General features: G+C 35.2%; 1 protein-coding gene across 2 annotated transcripts; it reads left to right on the top strand.

Annotated features, from left to right (window-relative positions):
* The first annotated feature begins 2,753 nt into the window (after window positions 1-2,753).
* Window positions 2,754-22,056, top strand: LOC145690436 (uncharacterized). 2 transcript variants are annotated; one of them, XM_081765311.1, is made up of 3 exons: window positions 2,754-3,526; window positions 16,551-17,273; window positions 20,405-22,056. In XM_081765311.1, exons 2-3 carry the CDS (start codon window positions 16,729-16,731, stop codon window positions 21,750-21,752), a joined length of 1,893 nt encoding a protein of 630 aa, XP_081621437.1. In that variant the 5' UTR covers window positions 2,754-3,526; window positions 16,551-16,728; the 3' UTR covers window positions 21,753-22,056. The 2 variants fall into 2 exon arrangements, with proteins under 2 accessions (XP_081621437.1, XP_081621438.1); XM_081765312.1 differs by lacking the exon at window positions 2,754-3,526 and adding an exon at window positions 3,780-4,040.
* The last annotated feature ends 1,353 nt before the right edge of the window (window positions 22,057-23,409 follow it).

Raw genomic sequence — 23,409 nt, 5'->3', positions numbered from 1 at the left:
ATGTGAATGCATTTTACTGGCCAGACTACGCAGACTGGCCATAATAACTAGTATTTCTTCGACTTTTTCTGTACTTAGATTGTAAAGTATGTACCACCAGACATGTCAACTCTGACGCTCGTAGCAGTTGTAGTAGTAGAAGTAATAATAATAATAATAATAATAATAATAATAATAATAATAATAATAATAATAATAATAATAATAATAATAATAATAATAATAATAATAGCAGTAGCAGTAGTAGTAGTAATAAGAGTAGTAGAAGTACAGTACTTTACAGTCTTGAATAAAGAGTTAATTTCCCAAATACCAGTGGCGGCGGTTGGACGTTAAAAGTGAGGGGGCAAGACATGATCTGAATATTTGTATATAAATGTTAGTTTTCCTGGTTGTTTCTAACATTTTGTTTGACGAAAGTTTGTATAACTAATAGGATACTATATTTTCAGTTAAAATACCGTATATCGTATATAATAGTTTATTAAGTAAATTGAGAAGAACAATGCAAGTAGATACTAGCCCTTTGTACTCTTAAACAACGAAAGTGTAAGAAGAGATTTGATTCCTTGCTCATGAACATCTTAAAATTCTGTCTGGAAAATTGTGTGATCAGATTATTTAATAAATTTGCAAAACAAATAAATAGAAAGGATAATATTAATCATAGTAATGAATAATGATGCTTGTTTTGCAAAAGTTATATTGAAACTGAGGATTAATGAAAAACTTAATATTTAATTCCACACATGCTATTAAATGTATGTTATTACTCTTAGAAAATGAAAGGCAGTAAATACTACAAGCATATGCTACGACATTTAAAGAAATATTTGCGTTTGCAACTTCTTGAAATATGTTCGTTGCCATTAGGTGCAGTTTTCACTTTCTTGGAACACATAAAAACACAACAATACTTAGAATCAATCCACACTTCAGTTATACAAAAAAACTTAAAACCTAGAATTATGTTCAATGTACTAAATTTTATTGTATATACACTCGTACATCCTTGAACACAACACTTCACTTGTATATTACACTACAAAACAATGGAAAAGGTAGAAGTTGTTTCTTATCACGCTCTTTTTAATCGATATTCCTTACTTTAGAAAGAAGAAAAGACATATTAGGAATTCCGTCAATTTTTGTGCAATTAAAGAATAACTTGTGAAATAGACCCTACCTTTTTTGCATAATGTTCTTTCGATTAGCTTCAAAGCGGCTCAGTAACATATCGAGCCCTTGTAAGAAGAAATGAAAGTATGCTGAAATTGTGCTCCAATAAATTATTTTTTGGGGTAATTTTCTGTGGCGATTAAAACGCAATTACTGTAGCTTTCTTTACTCCACGGGAAGACAACCAATGCGTATTCACGCAACAGCAAATATTATATGGCAGCAGTTTTTCCTATTAATCAGTAACACATACAAAATCGTTACATTTCCAAATGAAACTATATACATTAATTGGTTTGTGACGGCAAAATAAAGGTAAAAATGAAATTCGACAAATTTCATGTCAGCCACTTTATAAAAAAAAAAAAAAAAAAAATCATATGCAAAAGACAACATTACAAATAAGAGATTTTCCCGGCTAAGATTTTATATATCAATAGAAACAAACGTGAGCTCGTACATAGATAACAGGATTTACAAATGCTATTTTTTTGTTTAACATAAATTTTTATTAGTGGAATAGTCCGATTGTTATTATTTTAATTTTCGTAGTTGTCACGTTCCCTTAATAGTCTTTGGCCGTTCTATAATGAAAGATTTTACGGTTTACGTATGTTTGATCTTACCGGCCCTCTCCGCATGGTCTCTCGATGAGTCTCAAATATTCTCACCAAATGGTCCATGCAATGCACAAATCACTCCCATTTAGCACAACTCAGAAAACATTCAATATGGATTCAAGTTCATGTCCAGATCCTGCCGCTGAGGCGATTATATCACTAATTACTTCAGCATAGTCTATCACTTACATTCACAATGTTGAAACTCGTATGCAGGTCCTGTCTATGAGGCGTTTATATCACTAATTACTTTAGTTGTCTTTCTAATCATTGTCACTGGTCGTTACGTATGTTCATACTCTACACTCCTCGTTTTATTAATTAAACTAAAAATTGCCTTTAAAATGATGAGAATGGACGCATTCCTTTTTTTGCACTGATCGTTTTGGCGTTCCCTTTCATTCTGTTCTCTCCGTTCACTCTTTTCGTTTTTTTTTTTTTTTTTTAGAAACATTTACAAATTTTCAAATGCAAGCCCACCCTCGTTTCCTATTGGTTGGGAAAACTATTTACCAATTTTAAACTGGACAGAAGAGAGAAACAAACAGGAAACTTCGTTGGTGGCGACTTGAAACATTATCGGGTGGTCAGTGGATGAAGGACAAGAAAGTGTAAAAGGACAGAAAGTTAGGAAAACGAGAGGGGAGTTGGGGTGTGGACTTTTTTCTTTTCTTTTTTTTACATTGTGGAGGGCGACTGGACACAACTGGTAAGAAAATGGTTTGGATGGGATGAGTGCCTGAAATAAAATGGCCAAACCTACGCTTAGAGAAATTAGAACAATAAATAAATACTGAGTAAAGATTAATATGATTGATAATATGTGCACTGGCACAGGTTACTTCAAAAAAGTGCGGGGGCAACTGCCCCCATTTACCCCCCCTAATCGCCGCCCATGCCAAACACATTACGATTAACACAGGCTGCCAACATTAGTTTCCGATCCGTCTTTCACAGTGTTCGGGCCGAGTCGGGTCGGCCCGATTTGTGCCCGGCTCGGCTCGGCCCGAAATGTGCCCGGCCCGGTTAGAGCCCGGCTCAAGATTCGGGCCGGGCCGGGTCGAGCCGGGCACAGAATTCAGATCCATTCGGGTCGGGCCGGGCCGTTTTCGGGCCTGGGTTTGCAGGGCTCTGGATCTGACTAAGATTCTGACGTCATGTTCCAGCGCCGTAGCCTTCTTTCTCGTCAGCCTCCGTCCGAACACAGATACTTCACATTTAGACATATAATAGAGAATTTTAAGAGGGTGCCGGTATTTTATTTTCCAGAGCTGGCAACCCTAGTCGCAAAACAGAATGATTTGATAATAGTAACCCAACAATTGTATACCTAAATTACTACTGTATTATTTACTGTTTAATTCTGCAGGCTATATATCTATATTTTTCTTTTAAAACTTGTCTTTCTATGCAAGTATTGAATTTTTCAAAATGTAGTGTGCCTAAACTAGACCAGTACAAAATTTTCAAGAATTATTTCAAGTGGTGTGCCCCGACTTAACCTTTACGTACTAAACTTTTAATTACATATCTTATTTCTAATTAAGAGTTCTCTTGAGGTAGTAATTATAATTACGGAGAAAAATAGAGTGTCGTTAGGACTGTTAGGCAAAGCTCCAACCATGAAATGAACATGAAAATTTATCTATCACACGAGAAGGTGGTGCAGTAGTGTTACTGTTTGAATCTTTCTTATTTTGTTGAGAGTATTTATCAACCAAGTAATGGTAAGTATCAGTTCTTTGAACAACTGGTCATTTAATAAGTTATTCAAACAGATCAAAAATACAGGGACAAATTGAAATCAGTATTTTGTCTTATAAAATTATGTCGCCTGCAGAAATATGTTCCTTATAAATGTATCTTTTCATACTAAGTATTCAATTTCACCTATAAATCTTCCAAAATGTAGTGCGCCTAAACTACACCAGCACCTTGTATTCATACTTTTTTGTTAGCTTTACAGTCTAGTGGTTAACGCGTGCTACTTTATTGCATGAGGGCAACGATTTCCGGTGGAAAGAAATTTAACACAGCGATTATTTCAACTTAAACTGTAGGTCTCCTATCGTAACCTTCGTGTTGAAAACTAATCTCAATCTAAAACAAAAATTCCTTTTTTGTTGGGGCATACCGATATCCTACTTGGAACAGATGGAGTTTGGTGATACCAAGAGAAATAATTGTTAATTAATTAAAATTCTTGGCATTAATTCTGTGAAGCCCCGTCAGCTTGGTTTGGTAAGGTTTGGTTTCTTTCACTTACTTACCCGGAGGTTATCGAATTTCACCCAGTGGTTTGTCTAATTATATCCTAATTTCTTCTAGAGTCGTATTTTGGTTAAGATTCTGCTGATGCCCCCCATGATTCGGGGACAATAAAACTTTTTTAAATGTTATTTTTAAATTACTTATGGTTACATTAACACATAACTTACAATTGAATTGGTTTACTTTTGGCCCACCACTAGAAAGAATTGTTCAAAATTATAATACTTTTACTAGTTTCCATCTTATTGTACCTGAAATATTTGCGATGGCGACATAAAAATATCTGGCTTGGCATAGATAAAATTCAAGGGGCCACCGGAAGTAATTGTTGAAAAATTACAATTCTTTTAGGATTTGCGTATAAGTACTGTATTGGCATAAAAATTAAAGTGCAAAAATACAAATCAAATTGTGCTGGGTGGCCACTAAAAGGCATGACTGCAATCGAACCGAGTCAGCAGAGGGCGAAGTTAGTAGCCCTGAGCGATAGCGTAGGGGTGCGTCCCAAGGGGGCAGTGTCAGCAATGTTGGGTATACACATAGACAAGGTTAGGGACAAGAAGGGAATTTTAGCAATGATACAAATTTCGATTAAGAGGAAGTTACCGTAGTCCCGTATTTTTCAACGGCATTACTTGAGCAGACGGCTCTACAAAATTTTCACACATCTATTGCATTTTCCGGTTTCTTCTTGCACACCATTCACAAAATGAGGAGCTAATGCATAAACCACGATAATATTACGCTCTTTATCGCACAATTCTTTGTAATAGAAATGTATATTGCATTACATGCATCGCAAACGTCCATTGCTAAGACGAACAGAATATTCCCGCCGTTTATTTCCACCTTTTTCGCGCCCTTGTACTCTTCCGCTTCAGTAAATAGTTACATTTAGAATACGTTCATTACCATTCAAAAATATTTCAATATGATATCCACTGCCTAAAATTACTTATATTCACACTCCTCTTTTTTTACGAAAAGTGTTTGACATGGTATTTTACCTATAAATTTTGCTTTTGGTAGAGTCGTCTGCTCGAGTGAACCCTTTTCAACATTTTTGGGTTTGAAATGCAGATTTAGATGAGCTGCGTCCAATGGCAACGCTTCAGATTCTGGAAACGACCGCTTCAAGGTTAAATTACGGGTCAAATTAAAAGTGGGACCATTTGGGCAATGCAAACCAGTGGACGACTGGTAGGAAATAAGTGTCATTCATTTCATATTCACACGTACATGAATTCTTTGATATGCCGTTTTCCCGAAAATTTTATTTTGACCCCGGAAATTAACCAAAATACGGGATTTTGAGCAATCGGAACCAGTGACTGATTCGGAGAAAACGGGTGTCATTCTATTTGTATTCATATGTTCATGAATAATTGATACTCCAATTTCCCGAGAATTTTATTTGGAAACTGAAAATTAACGATAATCTGGGCTTTTAGGCAACTTAGACCTGTGACCAACTGGGGCAAAATGTGCGGAAAATTAACATAAATCCAAGATCCAAAATTCCAGACTTTCGCTAATTTTCAGGGTCAAAATTGAATTTTCGGAAAAATGGAATATCAGTTATTCATGTACGTGTAGATACGAATATAACTACACACATTTCGTTCCAGTCGGTCAGAGGTCCGTGTTACCTAAATGGTCCCACATTTAATTTTGATCCCTAATTTGGCCTTGAAGTGATCGTTTCCAGAAATCAAAAGTGGTGCCACTGGACACAGTCATCGAAATCTACATTTTGAACCCAAAAAAGTCGAAAATTACGTGGCCACCTTAACATCATTTTAATCAAGTTTCAATATCACTTGTCATGGTTTTATACTAGTAACACGAAAATAACATGTAATAGAATATCCTATCCTATGCATTCACTTATTTTATCCATCGTAAAGCACTGGTAATGATTTTACATTAGTAACAATCAGGGTTGGCAACAACTATGCTTTTTATTGAAAAAAACAAACAAAAAAACAGGTCTTTGTTTAAACCAGGTTTTTTGGTTTAAATAATTTACCTTATGTATTTATATTAGATATGGACAGAAATTAGTTTGTTTCACCTTGATGTTATTATGCAACAACAAGGTTATGCTGGAAGGGGTCACATAAGCTTAAAGCGGAATCCAAACCGCTTCTCGGCTTAGATCCAAGAGAAATTGTCCATTTCGACATGAAACCGGGACTAATTGGTCACAAATGCAATTGCCGACTCACTCAACGAAGGACTCCTGATAAAAATACGTTGTACTGATTTTAAAAAAACGGTCTAGTTGTTAATATAATTGTCAAGAGCCATTTCAGAAGGACAAAAAGATAAACAGTTACACAAGTAAAAACATTATACAGAATTACATATAAATCTGGAAACTCCCGCCTTAGCGATTGAGAAAATCCTGTTATTACTTTAAATGTATTTGTATGTAAAATTTTAAGGCCAACGTATCATCACTATGCTAAAACTGAGGTATTAGATTACAAATTTGGTATGTAGGTGTCATTTAATCATATTAAAACAAATTCGAATCCAAGCTGATGTTAGAAGCTACGTAGGCAGTTGATAAATTTTGCCGATTTCTATCAATATATTTAAGCAGCCTTGGCTTCTTTATAAAACAACATGCATTCAGGCAAGTAGAAATATATAATTTGGTTTCGTTTCGTATGTTTAGGCTTAACCAAAGTTATCATGGAGAAGACTTTCGCTTAAAGGAATACCTCGAATCACTACTTGGTTTACACTTGAAAGATTGGTTGTGGTTCGACCGAGAATTGAACAAGGGACCTCTTTATTTAAAGGGTGAAATGTAGATAAACGTAATGCTGATGGTCTGATATGTAGAGACGTCATCATGAAGTTCACATGATTTATAGCATTTTTCGTTCTTTTTTTCTTTTTTTTTGTTTTGTTTGTTTAAACCAGCCAACCCTGGTAACAATACACTTGTAAACCCGAAATACAGCTGTGTTACTTCGTATTTAATTCTGTCGCCAGCTGAAATTTGTTCCTTATAAATATGAGTTTTCATGGAAAATTTTTACATGTAGATCTTGCAAATTGTGGTGCCCAAAAATAAACCAGTACCGTCAGAACTACTCTTTTATTTCCTTACTTCACAATTATTTCTTAATTTAGTTCTTTCTTTATTCTTCACTAGTTACGTATGCATCCAAACAGTATTACTGTGTAAAAGTATTACTTTCCAATAGTTAGGTGTTGCAAAATCTTCATAAATAGGGAAAATAGTGTTTCAATGGAATTCTTTAATGGTTTCCTTATCTTATCGTTTATTACTGTGAGACAGGATATAGCTTGGCATAAAATTGCACTGTATAAAACAATCCAGCTTGTGCTATATGGCCTTAAAATGATTGAATACTATCTAACAGAGTCGGGGCAAGAATAGAGCAAGGGTTGCGTCTGTAGGGAGGAGACGTCGTTGACGGTATATGCACAAACGAGGATACTGAAAAAAACACTTCATATTGCATAAAACATATGCCTTGGGTGTGATCATATTTGCAACACCTCCGCGAATCACTTTTAACATTTGCCTTATCATAGTACTTTACTTCATCATGTCTTCTTTATAGAATCCTACGTGTAATGAATTTGCATTTCACATTTTGTCTAATTATACATATACAGTAAGTTCATAGATGCGGATATATATTGAGTACTTATACACTCCTGTTGCGAAATCCGTTCAGTAATTTTTTCAGCATATTTTGCAAATTTGTGCTCCCAAAATAGAATAGCAACAAACTGAGACAGAAGATACATAATAGAGCAGTATTGAGTATTGCTACATTCAGGTGACTCCTTTCTGATTTCTATTGCATCACACACTACCTATAAAAGCTACTAAGATATTAAAGTTTAAACACTGACACATTATTGTCCATTGTCAGTTTAGCTGAGCTCCCTCATCGCTATGCGATTAGCATGCTCGCCTTAGGCGTGCGAGAACAAGATTCGATCGCTTGCGGGAGGTCATAAGGTTCGGATTTCACGTTAAACCTGGAGTAAAAGTGAGGGAACGCGGGGATATGTCGTCTCTTTACCTCCAAAAAATGTACGGTGTAACCTCAGTACCTAAAAAATTATAATGGGCGAAGACAGGCAGGGGGAAAGCGTTACGTCATGCCCTTACCCACCGTCCCTCTACCTTTTCAGATCTACTTTTACACCTGCGTTAAACGGTAGCTTCACGTCTCTTAGCCTTGCTGCTGAAAGGGATTAAACTGAAATCAGCTGGGATAATATGGTCTCACTACACACCTTCATATAGTCCAATATTCAACTATTTTTCTCCGTAATTACTCATTGAACAGTGATAACTTGTATTGCCTTGTTCGTGTGGCTAATGCATAAATTTCGTAATTTTGGTGTCCACATTTGGAACTTAACCCCATATTCCCTTAACGCCTGTTCACCAAATGTACTTAAACGCGATAAACAACCCTGCAAATTCATCAGCTAAAAAAAACTATTACAGACATGTGGAGCACAAACTAACCTCTGCTAAGTGGTCATTATGAGGTATTTTTACATCTATATCTTAAGTTCGGTGCACTTCCCAAGATACGCTCGAGCTGCACATAAATGTAGGGCCACTTTAAAAGGTTAGGTAGTAGAGTACGTTAGGATAGGGTTAGCCTAGGAAAGTTTGAATGCTGGGGTACCAGAGATGAATACACGCAATTTAGAGGCAATATATTATTACTATGTGGATCTATTTATGTATTTCTATGTCATATTGCTTCAACGCATGCGCAGTTTGCTTACGAGGAAGGTCCATAAACCGTGAGAGTTGAATTTTGATGAAAATTTGTGACAAGATTCAGTTCGAGTTGCTAAGTAACGTAGTAATAGTCACTCGATGCGCAAATGCTTCGTTGAGCTGCTGCAGCGACGCCATCTTGAAATCCAATAAACAATGTCCAAGAATACCTTTTGGCACAAAAATTAAAAAGCTTTAGATAGATCTGACTTCAGTATTGTAAACCAAGGTAGAGCATCTATATGTGGGAGTACCTCCAGTGCATGATCGCCATCTTGTAAGGCGCCATATTGAATCGCGGTCAAAAATGATAAATGGTAAGGGGGTCATGTGAGGTATCAAATAGCACTGGAATTTACTCCTGAATCCATTTCCGCAGCCAAAGTTTACATATCTATTTTTACTTCAGAGTTAAGAGCTCTCTTACCCACAGGATCATATAAAAACTGTGTGAGTTAGACTTGTGTTATGAAACACGGTCGTGCGAGCACTTGCAGGGTTTTAACTAATGCAGTAGTTAATGCAGTACAATAGTCACTATACCAATCAGTTCTTGAGACTAGTAAGAGAAATCGTTAATTAAATTGAAATGCCTGTATTGAAAAATGGAATAGCAGCATGCTACAAGTTATACCTATTTCAAAGTGCGACGGAATAGACTGCTTGTCGATGAAAAACATGCCTAATTGTACTGACGAGCAGAGAATACCAAGGGGATTTTTTGTATATATATTAGAAAAATGATATAAACTGGTGAATATTAGTTGAAGGACCAAAATGGTTTGGATTCCACTATAATCAGTAGGTCCACGTCTCCTTTAGCGTAGCAGGCATAAGTTTGGGACGTTGGATTGAATGAAACCAAAAATCTATTTTAGGCAATTTCACGTGGTTCGTTATAGTGTGTTAAGTTTTCTTCTCCAATCTTGAAACATTAGGCAATGACCATCATTGTTGCAGAATATTGCGTTCTTTTCCAATACTCATACTTGACAACCTATAATTTACCGTCCATGTTACGAAGTTAAAATACTTTAATTTATTTATTGCCAGTTTTTCTAAATACAATCGATTTATTGCTGACTCAGGGGACTTAAATTATCAGTTCACAGCCCATTCTTAGAAGAAGATAAACCTGGAAACTTAGAATTCAATTTTCTTGTGTCTGTATTAGTGATAAGAGAATGCATACACACCTACTAAGAATAGATGACATGAAAGATTATTACAAGATTCAATACCGAGTCGCAATCCATAAAATAAGCCTCTTCCTTGCTTTTTCCTTCAATATTAAATATCTGCAACTTTCCACCTTCAACGATAAAACACTTGTTTATAATAAGGTCAAGACTAGTTTTCATATCAAAACTGTGATAAATAACTAATTGTAGCAGGTGTTCACTTGTTCAGTGTACAAGTTATATGGCAGAATTTTCATAATGAAGATGTATTCGGTTGTATATAATCAATTCTGTGCGCCAGTCCTAAAGGACATGCTTGCATATGCATGGCAGAAATGTGGGTACGTCACAGGAGCAATAGTTGGTTCATTTACAAATGTTCTAGAGCAGTTCCGGATTTACGTATAAGCTAAACAAGCTACATCTTAGGGCCCCATACTTTTGGTGGCCCAAAAAGTTCAAGGAAAAAATGGAATGCACATTTTCAAAATATAAGAAAAACAATAAATAAAATAACATCTACATATAGCAACAGTGCTTCGTTTGTGTAGGCCCCTATAATGTAAGTAATGGGGCCCCTTCTGCTAGTCTGCCTCGTAAAATATCACTGGTTTCTTCATTTCTATATATAGGGTCCTGCGTTCATCTGGACACATAAAGGGCCCCATTATCTTCAGTAGCTTAGGGCCGCACCAGCTTTGGAGACTAGTAGAAAATTGTGTCTGTGGTCATGAAGATTGTGACGGAAGTGCATTTGTTAAGTGTGTACTGCTCCACGATACTGTGTGCTGATCACTTCGTTTTGGATCTCCATCATCACAACTGAAGAGCAAAAGGTTAGGAGGTTAATATTTGCTTATGTGCATCAGTTTATATTATTTTTCTAATAATTTTTCTATTAATTTTCTAGTAACTTCAAGACATATCCTTGTAAAGTCATATGTGCCCTTGCACCTAACTTATATTACAGCATTTAAATGCTATGCATAATCGCAACACACATAGACTCATATATATAGCACACTTTGAAGTAGGTATAATTTGTTAGAGTGCTGCTATTCCATTTTTCACTACAGGCATTTCAATTTAATTAACGATTTCTTTCACTAGTCTCAAGATCTGATTGGTATAGTGGCTATTGTAGATCAAGTGCCTACTACTGCATTAGTTAAAATCCTGCAAGTGCTCGCACGACTGCATTTCATAACACAAATTTTACTTGCACAGGTTTTATATGTTCCTGTGACCGAGAGAGCTCATAACTCTGAAGTGAAAATAGATATGTAAACTTTGGTTACGGAAATGGATTCAGGAGTAAATTCCAGTGCTATTTGATACCCAACATGACCCTTTTGCCATTTATCATATTTGACCGCGATTCAATATGGCGCCTTACAAGATGGCGAACATGCACTGGAAGTACTCCCACATATATATGCTCTACCTTGGTTTACAATACTGAAGTCAGATCTATCATTAGCTTTTTCATTTTTGTGCCAAAAGGGTATTCTTGGACATTGTCTATTGGATTTCAAGATGGCGTCGCTGTAGCACCTCAACGAAGCATTTGCGCATCGAGTGACTATTACTACGTTACTTAGCAAATCGAACTGAATCTTGTCACAAATTTTCATCAAAATTCAACTCTCAGGGTTTATGGACCTTCCTCGTTAGACTAATAAAAAGCGTGCTTTCCTATTTAACGTCGACATACTTTCATCCATTGTATAGTTGCATTTTGTTAAGGAAATTCACTAAATATAGGAATTAGACTTCTGGGTTGTCAGCATCTAAGGCCATATGACGGATGTGTTCCTCGGCGAGCACACTATCTCTTGAAAGGGAAGGAAGGAAATGGCCTGGGACCATTATGTTAGGTACCATCGCGGTATTTGCCTGGTGTGAATGACGGAAACCCAAGAGAAACCTTACTCAAGATGGCTAGCCTAAAAAAACTTACAATTTTTCGACCGAGTGTCCTCACCAGGAATTGAACCTTGGATCGCTTGCTAAATAAAGACGTCTGGCAACCCTAGTTCTGATGGACCACGTATTATAAAATTATACGAAATTTAACGTACAGAAATTCAGAATTTATTATCATGCTTATGAAAAGTTCACGCATCACCTGATTCAGATGCAGGTTGATAGTATGACTACAGATCTAATACTAATGTATATATTAATCCTATTAGAAAAGTACTTTCAAAATTGTATTTTATAAACATTATTGAATTAATCGGTGCATATTTATATCAGGATGCCTGTTTCGTGGGGAAGGATCTGAAACTGCCTAGGTAGGTGTCACGTTTAATAAAATGCTTACACGAATGCATTTGCTTCATATAAGGAACGGGAGTGTATGTATCTAATTGAGAGAAAGTAGGTAAGCCGCATGAAGGTTTGGGCAGGCACAATAACTGATTTCATACATTAGCTTAATTTTTGGGGTCTAGTTTGATAGTTGATACTCTTATGTGGGGTGTTACAAAAGTAGGTCGGTGACGTACTTTTTCGTAAATTTTTAACGTTTAAACATAGTGAAATTACTATCATAATATTAATGTTGTAATTTTGGCAAATTCCCGGTAAGATATTTTCGGGAATATTCCCGGAAAGATTCTCAAAAATGGTAATTTTCCGGGAATTTATATACAATCACAAAGAAAATTAAATTCTATTACTGTATTAAGATTTCAAAGTTAAATTCGTTTGTTTTATCACAGTATATAATTACTGTTGTCTTCAGAGGATTCTTTAAAATGTATATTTTGAACAGTATTATGTTGTTTTATTAATATTTTATTATATTTAGAGAGTACGCACAAATGTACATTTACTTACAATATGCTCTATGCAAGTAAATATGTGGAAAAATGATATAGTATGTCCACATACTTTTATACCGCTAAACAGATTAAATTTATATGTAAGCGGATTTTCTAAACGCGACTCTAATACTGATATTATAAACATATTAAGTTTTTAACTGTTATGAACAAGACAGGGTGGGGTAACTGCCAGAAGTCATGTCCCACCATTTTATCAACATTTGCACATAAATATTTATCTTCACAATATTTGCAAGATACTGACTTATCTTTATAATTTTGCACGTAACATTGCCACACACGTCCTTTCTCCGTACATATTTCTCGAAATTCCACGCGTTAATTCACATGTAAGAGAAGTCCGAGTACCTCTTCAGAAATTCTAGTCGGACACAGGAGACGGACCGACGTCTATTACTAACGGTGGTTCGGAGTATATTAATCTCTATTTCTACATAATTTCTACATTTTTACTTTACAAACGGCTGTGTCCTTATACCTAGCTTTGCAGAAATATTACTTATATGGTGCTCTCCCTTTTAGGCATCTAGGAAGATTCCAAATTAGTATCTGTGTACTTTGTGAGTGAGCACTTCATTATAAATTCATGCTTTAACTAGATTAAATTCCCAACTTTAAAAAATGTGACGGGATAAAGCGCTTGCTTCTGATTCGTGTGGTTCCTTGGCCAAGTAAGTTACGGGTGAATAAGGTCGTGTCCGTGGGTTTTCTCGTTTCCTCTTACTTTCTCATTCCCCCAATTCTGCTATCACCATTCACTTGCCTTAATCATCCGTCTTCCGCACCTAACTATCATAATTATGGGGCGTCAAACAACAATTGATTTAATTTTAAAAAATGTTGATGTACACTGTAAGGGCTAATTGTTAAAAATTTTAACTGTACTCGATTGATTGAATTGTTAACACCATTCTCTGAAACAAGAGCTAATTCTTTAGAACAGTCCAAATAATAAATATGGTTTTTGTCAGCGACTTATTGCTTTTGCCGGGATTTAGACACCAAAGGAGACAGGGTTAGTAGTTTTGGCAAAATGTATTACCCTCATCTTCAGAATAGGTGAGCGAGTGCTACGCTCACTACGTATTACGAATATTTTGCACTCTATTTTACTATATTGTCCTTTAAGATTTGAGACCTTATGTCTCAAAAACTAAAACTTTGTAACCCTCATACCATTAGATACACGGTACTACTAGAATTGATTATTTGTTCTTGAACAATCCGATTTCGGCTGGGAATTAAAAATACTTTTTTTTTCTACCACGCATATTATAGGAATATCTTAATCTGCGAAGATGGAATATATGAGGACACATCTTAGGGACAATATATCAAAGAAGACATGTTTTTAAACCGGATTTCAATTAGCAGTAGATCTAGAATTTTTAATAGGTTTATACGCAAGGCAAGCACTCTCATTGGAATATAGCAAGAGATGACGCTGAACTAGCCAATTGGCTACGAGGAGATCAGATAATGCGTCAATTTTTCAAAACTTGAGGCCGAACACAAGTAAGCAACATAATCATACATATATGAGCAAATTTTTAAATTGCTAGTTTAATAAAATATTTAATTAGTTACAGATATTCGCATGTTTGGAGTACCGCAGGTATGAAGTGCATTCATTTTTTAAGCATTTGAGTCATGTTTGGCGCAGAAAACTCAGTAGTCTCTTACTTTGTGTTGCAAACAAATGCAACTTTTAATTGTGTACTATGTCTAAATTGATAATTCAAGCCCTTGTGATTTCACATCTGTGACAGGGTACATTGAAACAGTGGTTCCCGACCGGTGTGCTTAATGCTATACTGCAAGATTTCATTTCTGTAACTGGTGTATAACGATTTTTATGAAGCATTTAATTAATGTTAATATAAATTTTGAAACAAACTGTACCAGTCAACGTCTCCAGCGACAAAAAATAACCAGTACCGGATAGTCATAACTTCATATAAATTTACAGTCTTACACTACTGTGATTTATACTATTATTAATAAAAAGTTAAATGTGTTGGAGTGTCGTAGGTCGTAAAGCTTGGGTGCAATCAAGTAAAGCTTGTCATAAAGAAAGATTGAAAGCAACTGGCTTAAACTCTAGTCGCAACCACTTTGATACATGTTTGATCATCATCATATGAAAATAGTCTTCAGTTTCTATCTTCCTAAGCAGTAAATGGGTCAATCCATCTGAAGTGGTCCATGAATTCTTAAATGGTATTTTAAATAAAAATATGCATTTAAATATACTTACAAAATATAATAAAACTAAATATTGCCGAATAAATACCACTGGGATGTTTTTAAAAAAATAAGCAATAAGGCTAGAACTTGCGAAGAAGGCGACAGGGTACCACGGAAGTTGACTTTGAACTCCGAATTTTAAAGTAATCTTTAGAAATTTTACTAGGTAGCATTTGAGTCTAAATGGACTAAAAATCTCTGCATTAGAAAACCGTTTACATATTACTGTTGATACCCCAGAACAACTCTACATGGTTATTTTCAATTCCAATTTTGAAATACATATAGGCTGTCTTCGACCGTCCATTTCAAATATTATTATCCACTGGTAATATGTAAACTAATTCTTTGAAAAAGTTTTAGATTTGTGCATGACACTAGGCGTACTTCTTTTTATTATTTTCTTTTTATTTAAGGAATTTCTGCTAATATTATCAGGTCACGCTAAATGAAAGCATAAATGTGCGCAATGTGTGAATTCTTCATTGTGGCTTATTTGAATTCGATTGGGGAACACGGTGGCTCCGTGGTACATCGATTACCTCTGGTTTGTGGGTCCCTGGTTCGATCTCCGTTCAGGTAAATTTGTAGTCGACAACATCCCTGTGGGTTTTCTCGTAGTACTCCAGTTTCTCTCAGATCATCATTCCAACAATTATTACATCATCATGAAATTACCTCAGTAATTCGTCTCTCGTCATTAATCTTAGCAGGCGTAATCTTTTCATATATTCAATATAGGTAATATGGACAGCTAATGACATTATTAATAGTTTCATTTTTTTGAAATTAGAATATACATAACAAATGATCGTAGTCGTAGATGAATAGCTTTTGTAGCACTTTCTCAATGAAATATTTTAATGTTTGAAAATAAAGACGCTTTCTACACGTTTCTATACTGCATGTATTCAAATCAATGTATCATTAAGGCTTTTTCATGTGTGAATAATTAGTATTTATACATTTTATACAGAGTTCTGGGTTGGTGGACAAAAACAGTGCTCGTGGGTTTTCTCGGGGTTCTCCCGCTTCCTCCCACTTTCTTCATTCCGCCATCTTTTATTTCTCATAATCACCGTCTCCTTTAACCTAACTGGCATAATTGTGGGACGTAAAACAGAAAGATTTCGTTTCACAGAGTCCTAAATTGAATTCCTGGTGGAAATCACGTTAAACTGTCAGTACAAGTTGTGCATTAGAGCATTACAAACATTTTTTTTGATTTGACAGAGGAAAGTTATGTAATAATGATTTTATTTAATTACACAAAATGTAACTGATAATGAAAACTGTTTTTGAAAAGGAACATTTTTCGACATCGTGGTACTGTATTTTATAAATTACATGTATTAAAATTAATTTTTTAATGTTAGGATATTCATTCTTAGTTTTCTATTTTCAGAGTAACAGTGGCACAGAAGTTATGGAAATGAAGCTCAGAATATGAGAGAAACTTCAGTGGGCAGAAAGATCCCCTTTATGCTATTGAGTACTTCATGTGTTTTATTTGTAAAAAACTGCTTAAAATAACGTTTTGATCATTTTTGTCGTCACTAGGAAATTTAATGTGAGTACTTGCAATGGATCACGTTTTTGATTCTAAACATATTCGTGTGAAGAAAGCAGCAGTGGTTTGTAAAAGATTGTCTGATAGTTACTTGAAATCAGTTCTCGTAAAAGGAATATCGAATGCACGAAAGGAGTATCCTCAATTCGACAGTACATTAAATAATGGAAGAGAGTGTGATTCTACTTTAACTGTTAATCTTGAATCTAATATGACGCGAGACATGTTTATTAAAAGTGAGCATGATATTGTTGAAAACAAACATAATGTTTCATTTGTGTGTGAAACTATTGAGAAATCTCCTTTAAGAAATGGACAAAATCAAAGTATGTACATCATGGAAACAATTAAAAATGAAGATCTAACTAATTATAACGAAGAAATTAACTTTGATGAAACAGATAATATGTTTGAAGACTTGGAACCTGTGAAATATGAAACAGAAGATAACACATTAAATTATGTTCGCTGTGATGAGCCTAGTGACAGGAAGTTCGTTCTCGAGCTTGGCGCAGAAAACACGAACTTCTACGGTTGTCATGAAGAATTACTTACCACGTGAGTAGTGAATCTTTTCTGTTATTTTCAGTTACTGATTTTAATTTACTGTTGGGGAGCCGCGGTGGCTCAGAGGTACAGCGTTCATCTCTGGTGCATGAGGTCCTTGGTTCAATCCCAGTTCGCGCCAAGCGAACTTTGTGGTGAGCGAACACCCTGTGCATGCATGTTATCAAGGTTCTTTTGTTTTCACATGCTCATTCCATCAATTGTTTCATGATCATTCTCGTTCATTAAACATTCGTCTCCTTTATCTTAAGGAGCATACCATGGAACAAAAAGATTTCAAAGATTTAGTGAAATACAATAAAATAAAAATGCATCTCAACGATGATTTTAATAATGCAAAGTGAGTCACAAGTATTGGAATATTCTTACAACGCAAACGGCAGATGCATGTATACGCCGTAATCGACCGTAGGTGCACGTTCAAGCTGGTCCAAAAGGTTATATGACATGCGAAGTAACACGGAGACCACTATTCCGGCAGTACTTTCAATTAGTTTTCAGTACTAGGAGCGCTGGACGTCTGGTAAGTAAACTGTCACAGTATGAGTTGTAACCCGTGCACAATACTGCAGTAGCAACCCAAAACTTCAAATGGAAAAAGGAATGTGTAATGACATTTTTTCAGTTTTACCTTCCACTCTTATGCCGTGTAGGCTAAAGGAGACGATGATCATGAGAAATGAATGAAATGATGGAATGAAGAAAGTAGGAGGAAACGGGAGAACCCCGAGAAAACCCACGCACATGGAGTTTGTCCACCATCAAGTGCGCTTTACTCGAGCCAAGGACCCTATGCACCAGAGATGAGACGAAAGCTTTACTACTGAACCACCGTAGCGCTCATGAAGAACAACTAAGGTCCAGCTTCCCTCTCCCACTGTAGCATATCCTGAGGTCACACGATACACCATTGAGAAAAAAATCATCCATTAGTACACACGTCGATTGTCAACAACTGGACATGTTCCAGTTCACTGTAGTGCATCACCTTCGCGAACTCGGGAGAGCCATATTTGATCGCATTCTGTCATATTTGATCAAACCTAGGTACAGAAAAGAGTGAATATTTGTCGGTCGATAACTACTACAGAATCCGCTTGATGAGTGCTTCCTGAAACGAATTTTTACATGCGACGAAAAAGGAATGGGTATCTTTTCTGAAATTGGAATGTGCAAAACCAGTGGTTGAGCAAGATTAATTTCCAGAACCAGTCGTCAAACAAACATGTTTTAAATATAAAGTCATGTTTTATGTGGTGGATTTACGGGCGGTAGTTTACTACGAGTTCGTTCCTATGAGTCATACTATCAATGCCGACTTTATTCTGAACATTTGGAGCAAATGTATGATGCACTACGCCAATTTTTCTTTTTTCATTGATGAATCGAAAGGGCGCCCCGTTGCAAAAAGCATAATGCAAAATCACATTCATCTCTAAAAATGCAACAAAAAAAATAGGAGCTTGGTAACATGAAACTGTCATACTTGGCGTATAGTTGTAACGTTGCAGCTTCGGATTACTTGCTGTTGCGGTCAATGGTCTACTACCTGAAATCACGATGCTTCAGCAACCAGGAAGAGGCTAAACACCAGTCATTGTGTTATTTGCCTCTAGGGATAACATGTAGTATTGACGTGTAACCGAGAAACCTCCAGGAAGGTGTCTGCAGACAGACCAACGCGAGAGTCTGTATTTTCAACGTTAAATTGCTTTCATTCTACTATAATAAATACAGGTACGCTATTTACCAGAATATTACAAGACATTACTTACCTTTGTATTACTGAGAAAGATATTTCTATGAACTGTTATCTTTTATCATTTTCCTACTATGCACAGTTACAAATAGCTTTTATAGAAGTTGGAAATATCAATAACAGTTAAATTTATTGTCTAAAATCTATATAATCACTATAATTTAACAATTTTAAGATAAAAATGTTACGCATTTAAATGGAGAAATTAATTAAGTAAGTTTTATAAATTAGAGTTGCGTGTGGTACTGTTGTGAGTTTCTTCAGTACGAGCTCATTTCGCCCTACTTTATCTGAAAAAATAACCGGGAATCTCTCCCTTATTTTGGGAAATCTCTTTATTGTACATTGCTTAATTTTGTAATGCACATTTTCGGATAGACCAGGTATGACTTCTTCGTAAATTTAATTGTCCTTCGTCAGTGCGTTTGTCGGTATTCGAAATAAACAGTTCTGAAGTTTATTTTCCTACGCCTTCAGCATTTTGTAGATCCGAAAGTACGCCGATACGAGAATAGTTGAGAGGATATTTCCTTTTGTTTTGACCTTATTTGCATTACTCTTAATTTTTTTGTACGTAATCGTTCATACTGTGTATAGATATTTTTCACATATGTGGTTTTATTCATTGGAATATATTAAACTCTGTTAAAATGTATTTTGCATAGATACCAGGTTTCTAGTCCTAGTCCTACTGATATAAATATTTAGTCACAGTTCATGTATATTGAAGTAAATTACAAGTACCATGGTTCAGAATATTGACTGTTACAATTTAACTTTTAAGTAGTTGTCCGAAATATTTGCTGTATTTACGTATAGTTTTTATTGTGTTTTCATCTAACTGAATTGCTTCACATTAAAATTTTATTTACAGCAAAATTTTGAGCAATTCCTATATAGAGAATTATGGAGTACATTGAAGTTCACAACAGTAACGTAACTGTGAAGTTCAAAGTGTCGATTCTCCTCTCTATATCAATTTCCCAGAATTGTGTTTTGATCAGACCAGCATAAAGAATAAAGAAGTTACGAAATTGTGTTTTGATCAGAGATAAAACGCAAGAGAAGCACGATCAAACAAGTGATCTGGAATGGCTCGTTTTGAGGTACTGCGTGATAATGTCAGAAATGTCTCACACTTGTGGAACATTTTCCCCTTCCGCACAAAATCTTGTCTTTCGTGGCACCAGAGTAAAAGTATTCTAGTGCGTCATCAATAATATACTTCTAATTTCTGGTACACGTGTTCCAACTATTTCCAATTATATAATAGTATTATATATAAATATCAAAATCATTCTTTATTGCCAAACAAGCAACAACGTTGTTCTTTCAATAAATTATTGTTTATTTCTCTTTCCAGAGACATACCGCAAAAGCAGCACGATCCAACAAGTGGTTTGGAATGTCCCATTCTCAGGTACTGCATAACAACGTCGGAAGTATCTCATACTTGTGGTTCTTTTTCTTCTCCCGAAGAAAATTGCGATGCCCAATGTGTAGAGGACATGGTGTACGATGGCAACATCTTGAACGGTAAAGAGGAGCATTTGAATATTTTATCGTGCCAAGAAGGTGATCGAATTATTTATAAGGAAACGGAAGTTGCTTTCAAGCAAGAAGAAATGTCATCACAAGTAATTCAAAACGAACATGAATATGTATGTTCAATACCTTGCAGTGTTACAAGTACACGGTCCTACAAGTGCAACCATTGTGGTAAAAGTTACCGTAGTGTTTGTGCATTAAAGAAACATTTGATGACTCTAGCAGAAAGAGTGTTAGAGAAGTCTCACCAGTGTAATGTATGTAAAATTATTTCACGATGCAAGTGCAACTTAAACAGTATGGAACCGAAGTTCTCTTGTGAACAGTGTGGAAAATGTTTCAGTAGGAAAGGGTACCTTCAAAATCATTTGAAAGTACATTCAGGAGTTCGTAGATTTCCATGTTATATTTGTGGAAAAAGATTCACTGAAAGTGGAAGCCTCAAAAGACATGTTCAACTGCATGCAGGTAGTACACCTTATAGTTGTAAAATCTGCGACAGGCGTTTTAGTATAAGTGCATACCTAAAGCTACATGTGGCAAATGTTCATAGTGGAAAACAGGCACGTTTCTTTTGTAACGATTGTGATAAATCATTTTTTCAAAAGAATAGTCTTATTTACCATGTAAAAAGCCACACTGACGAGAAACCATTCCGCTGTCAAATCTGCGGCAAAAGTTATTCAGACAAAAGTGGTTTAGATGTTCACATGAAAATACATTTAGGCATTAGAGATTTAATTTGTGATCAATGCGGAAGATCGTTTTACGATAAGACACATCTTCGGAGGCACGTAATATTACACAATAACCCAGGACCGCGCTTTCCGTGTAATCAGTGTGAGAAGAGTTTCAGTACAAGAGGAAATCTTCGAATTCATGCAAGAGTCATCCATAGTGAAGAAAAAATTCAATTCAGTTGTGAGCATTGCGGGAAATTATTCTCACGAAGTGAAGTACTTAAGAGACATTTAGTTACACATTCGCAAGTAAAACAGTTTCAGTGCGAAATTTGTAGTAAACGTTTTGCCACAAGATCCTCAGTGTTCACACACATGCTTTTGCATAAGGAAGGACGTCCATTTACGTGTGATTACTGTGGGGAAAGTTTTAAGTCTCGAGGGACTTTCATTTGCCACTGGAGAAAGCATAAGTTGAAATAGGTATTCATATATAACTTTCCTGATATTTTAACAAATAAGTACATCTGTACACATGTAAAATTTGTTTTAAGTTGTTCCCAAAAGGTAGTGTATTTGTTTTTCATATTTTGATAGTAAAATTAACTGAAAAGTTCCTTTCAAGATTGATCTTTGTAGCTGTTGAAAGAAAATCTTATCAGCGTTTATTTAGTAAATATAAGTATTTAATCACATGATATGTATGCATAATAAAAATTGTCTATATATTTCCATTTGAAGATTTGTATAATGATGTGACTAATAAATTGAATAGCGTGGTTATCAATATTTCGCCTGTGTTACCGTTTTGTATTATGTTTTGAAGTATTTACGATTTGCATTACTTAAATTAACTAATGCAATTTGAACTTTTCTTATTTATAATTCACAATTGAGTGTATCTATAGTCTATCAAGAGCATGTTATCAGGTTCCGTATTACATATAGGAACCCAATGCAATCAACATACACACTAAATGCACTTTATATATTTATTACTCTATACCTTCCAGAATTCCACATTGAGCTAGCACAAATAATTAGCTATAACGAAACTACCAATAATCCACTTAATATCAATGAGTGATAGAATCAATTACCAAAAAGAGAGCATCCAAATTATTTCATGGGTGCTAATCCATCATTATGATCTGCTTCCAATTCTCAACACTATTTTCACAGCATAAAACTAGCAACTCAGTATCATAATATAGACATGTGCATTATTCCATTACATTACTAGTCCGTGAATTTCTAACTTTGTTCCATACAAATGTAACTTCCAAAACTGACCTAGGAAAAGATGTCCAGCTTATCATCATTCTCAGTTAGCTCATAGAATAGATATTAGGGTAAAATTTATTTCCTCTATTTCTTGGAACTATGAATAAACGAATGTAGTCTTTTATATATTCGTAGAATTTGAAAACCAAGAATTTAAAAGTAAACTTTATATATGAGAATGTAAAAATTAAAGAAAACCGTTAATAAAAATTAATATTTATTAGCTGCAGATTATGTACAAGTTACTGAAAATGTCAAATGTTTTTAATAAAATTATATTCAGTGAACCTAATTTACTAATCAGTTCTGAATATTTTCTTAAATTAAGAGAGATACGTAATGTGTGAAAGAGTAGTTCTAAATGTGATGAATATTTACGCTACTATTTAATATATAAGTTATTAAAAAAATGGAAAGCTGTACTTTGCAATATATAAAATATATGAAGTGGTAACATTGAGGATGTTCGGACAATGTATAGCCGTTGTTAGTTGTAATTAGGAGAATATGTTACGTGAGTCATAACAAAACGGAAGCGTGCGGTGAAGAGGACAGACTGGTAATTCAAAATTAGAGACCTTAGAATGTGTAACAAACTCTTGGCAAAAGTACATCTAAAGTGCCCAAGGTGATGACCTACAGAACTCATGGAAGACTAATAGTCGGTCTCAGTGATAGGGATTACCTAGTACTGAAGAAGATTGTAACCAGGGAACATATTACTTAAACAGAAAAGTAACTTAAGAATTCGATCAACAACTGGAACAATCTATTGCTGCTATCACATTTCCTTCGCGAGTTTCATACTTTCAACATTACCCGTCGGGTTGCAATTTTCAAATGCTAATAATGCCCA

The sequence above is a fragment of the Thermobia domestica genome, chromosome 7 (assembly GCF_964235325.1).
Source record: "Thermobia domestica chromosome 7, izTheDome1.hap1.1, whole genome shotgun sequence".
In the NCBI taxonomy this organism is placed as follows: Eukaryota; Metazoa; Arthropoda; class Insecta; order Zygentoma; family Lepismatidae; genus Thermobia; species Thermobia domestica.
This window is presented reverse-complemented; position numbering and strand designations above follow the sequence as displayed.

Coding starts and splice junctions, on each gene's coding strand:
- LOC145690436 (XM_081765311.1), top strand. CDS start 16,729: ATGGATCACGTTTTTGATTCTAAACATATTCGTGTGAAGAAAGCAGCA. Junction 17,274..20,404: donor CATGAAGAATTACTTACCAC/GTGAGTAGTGAA, acceptor TTCTCTTTCCAG/AGACATACCGCAAAAGCAGC.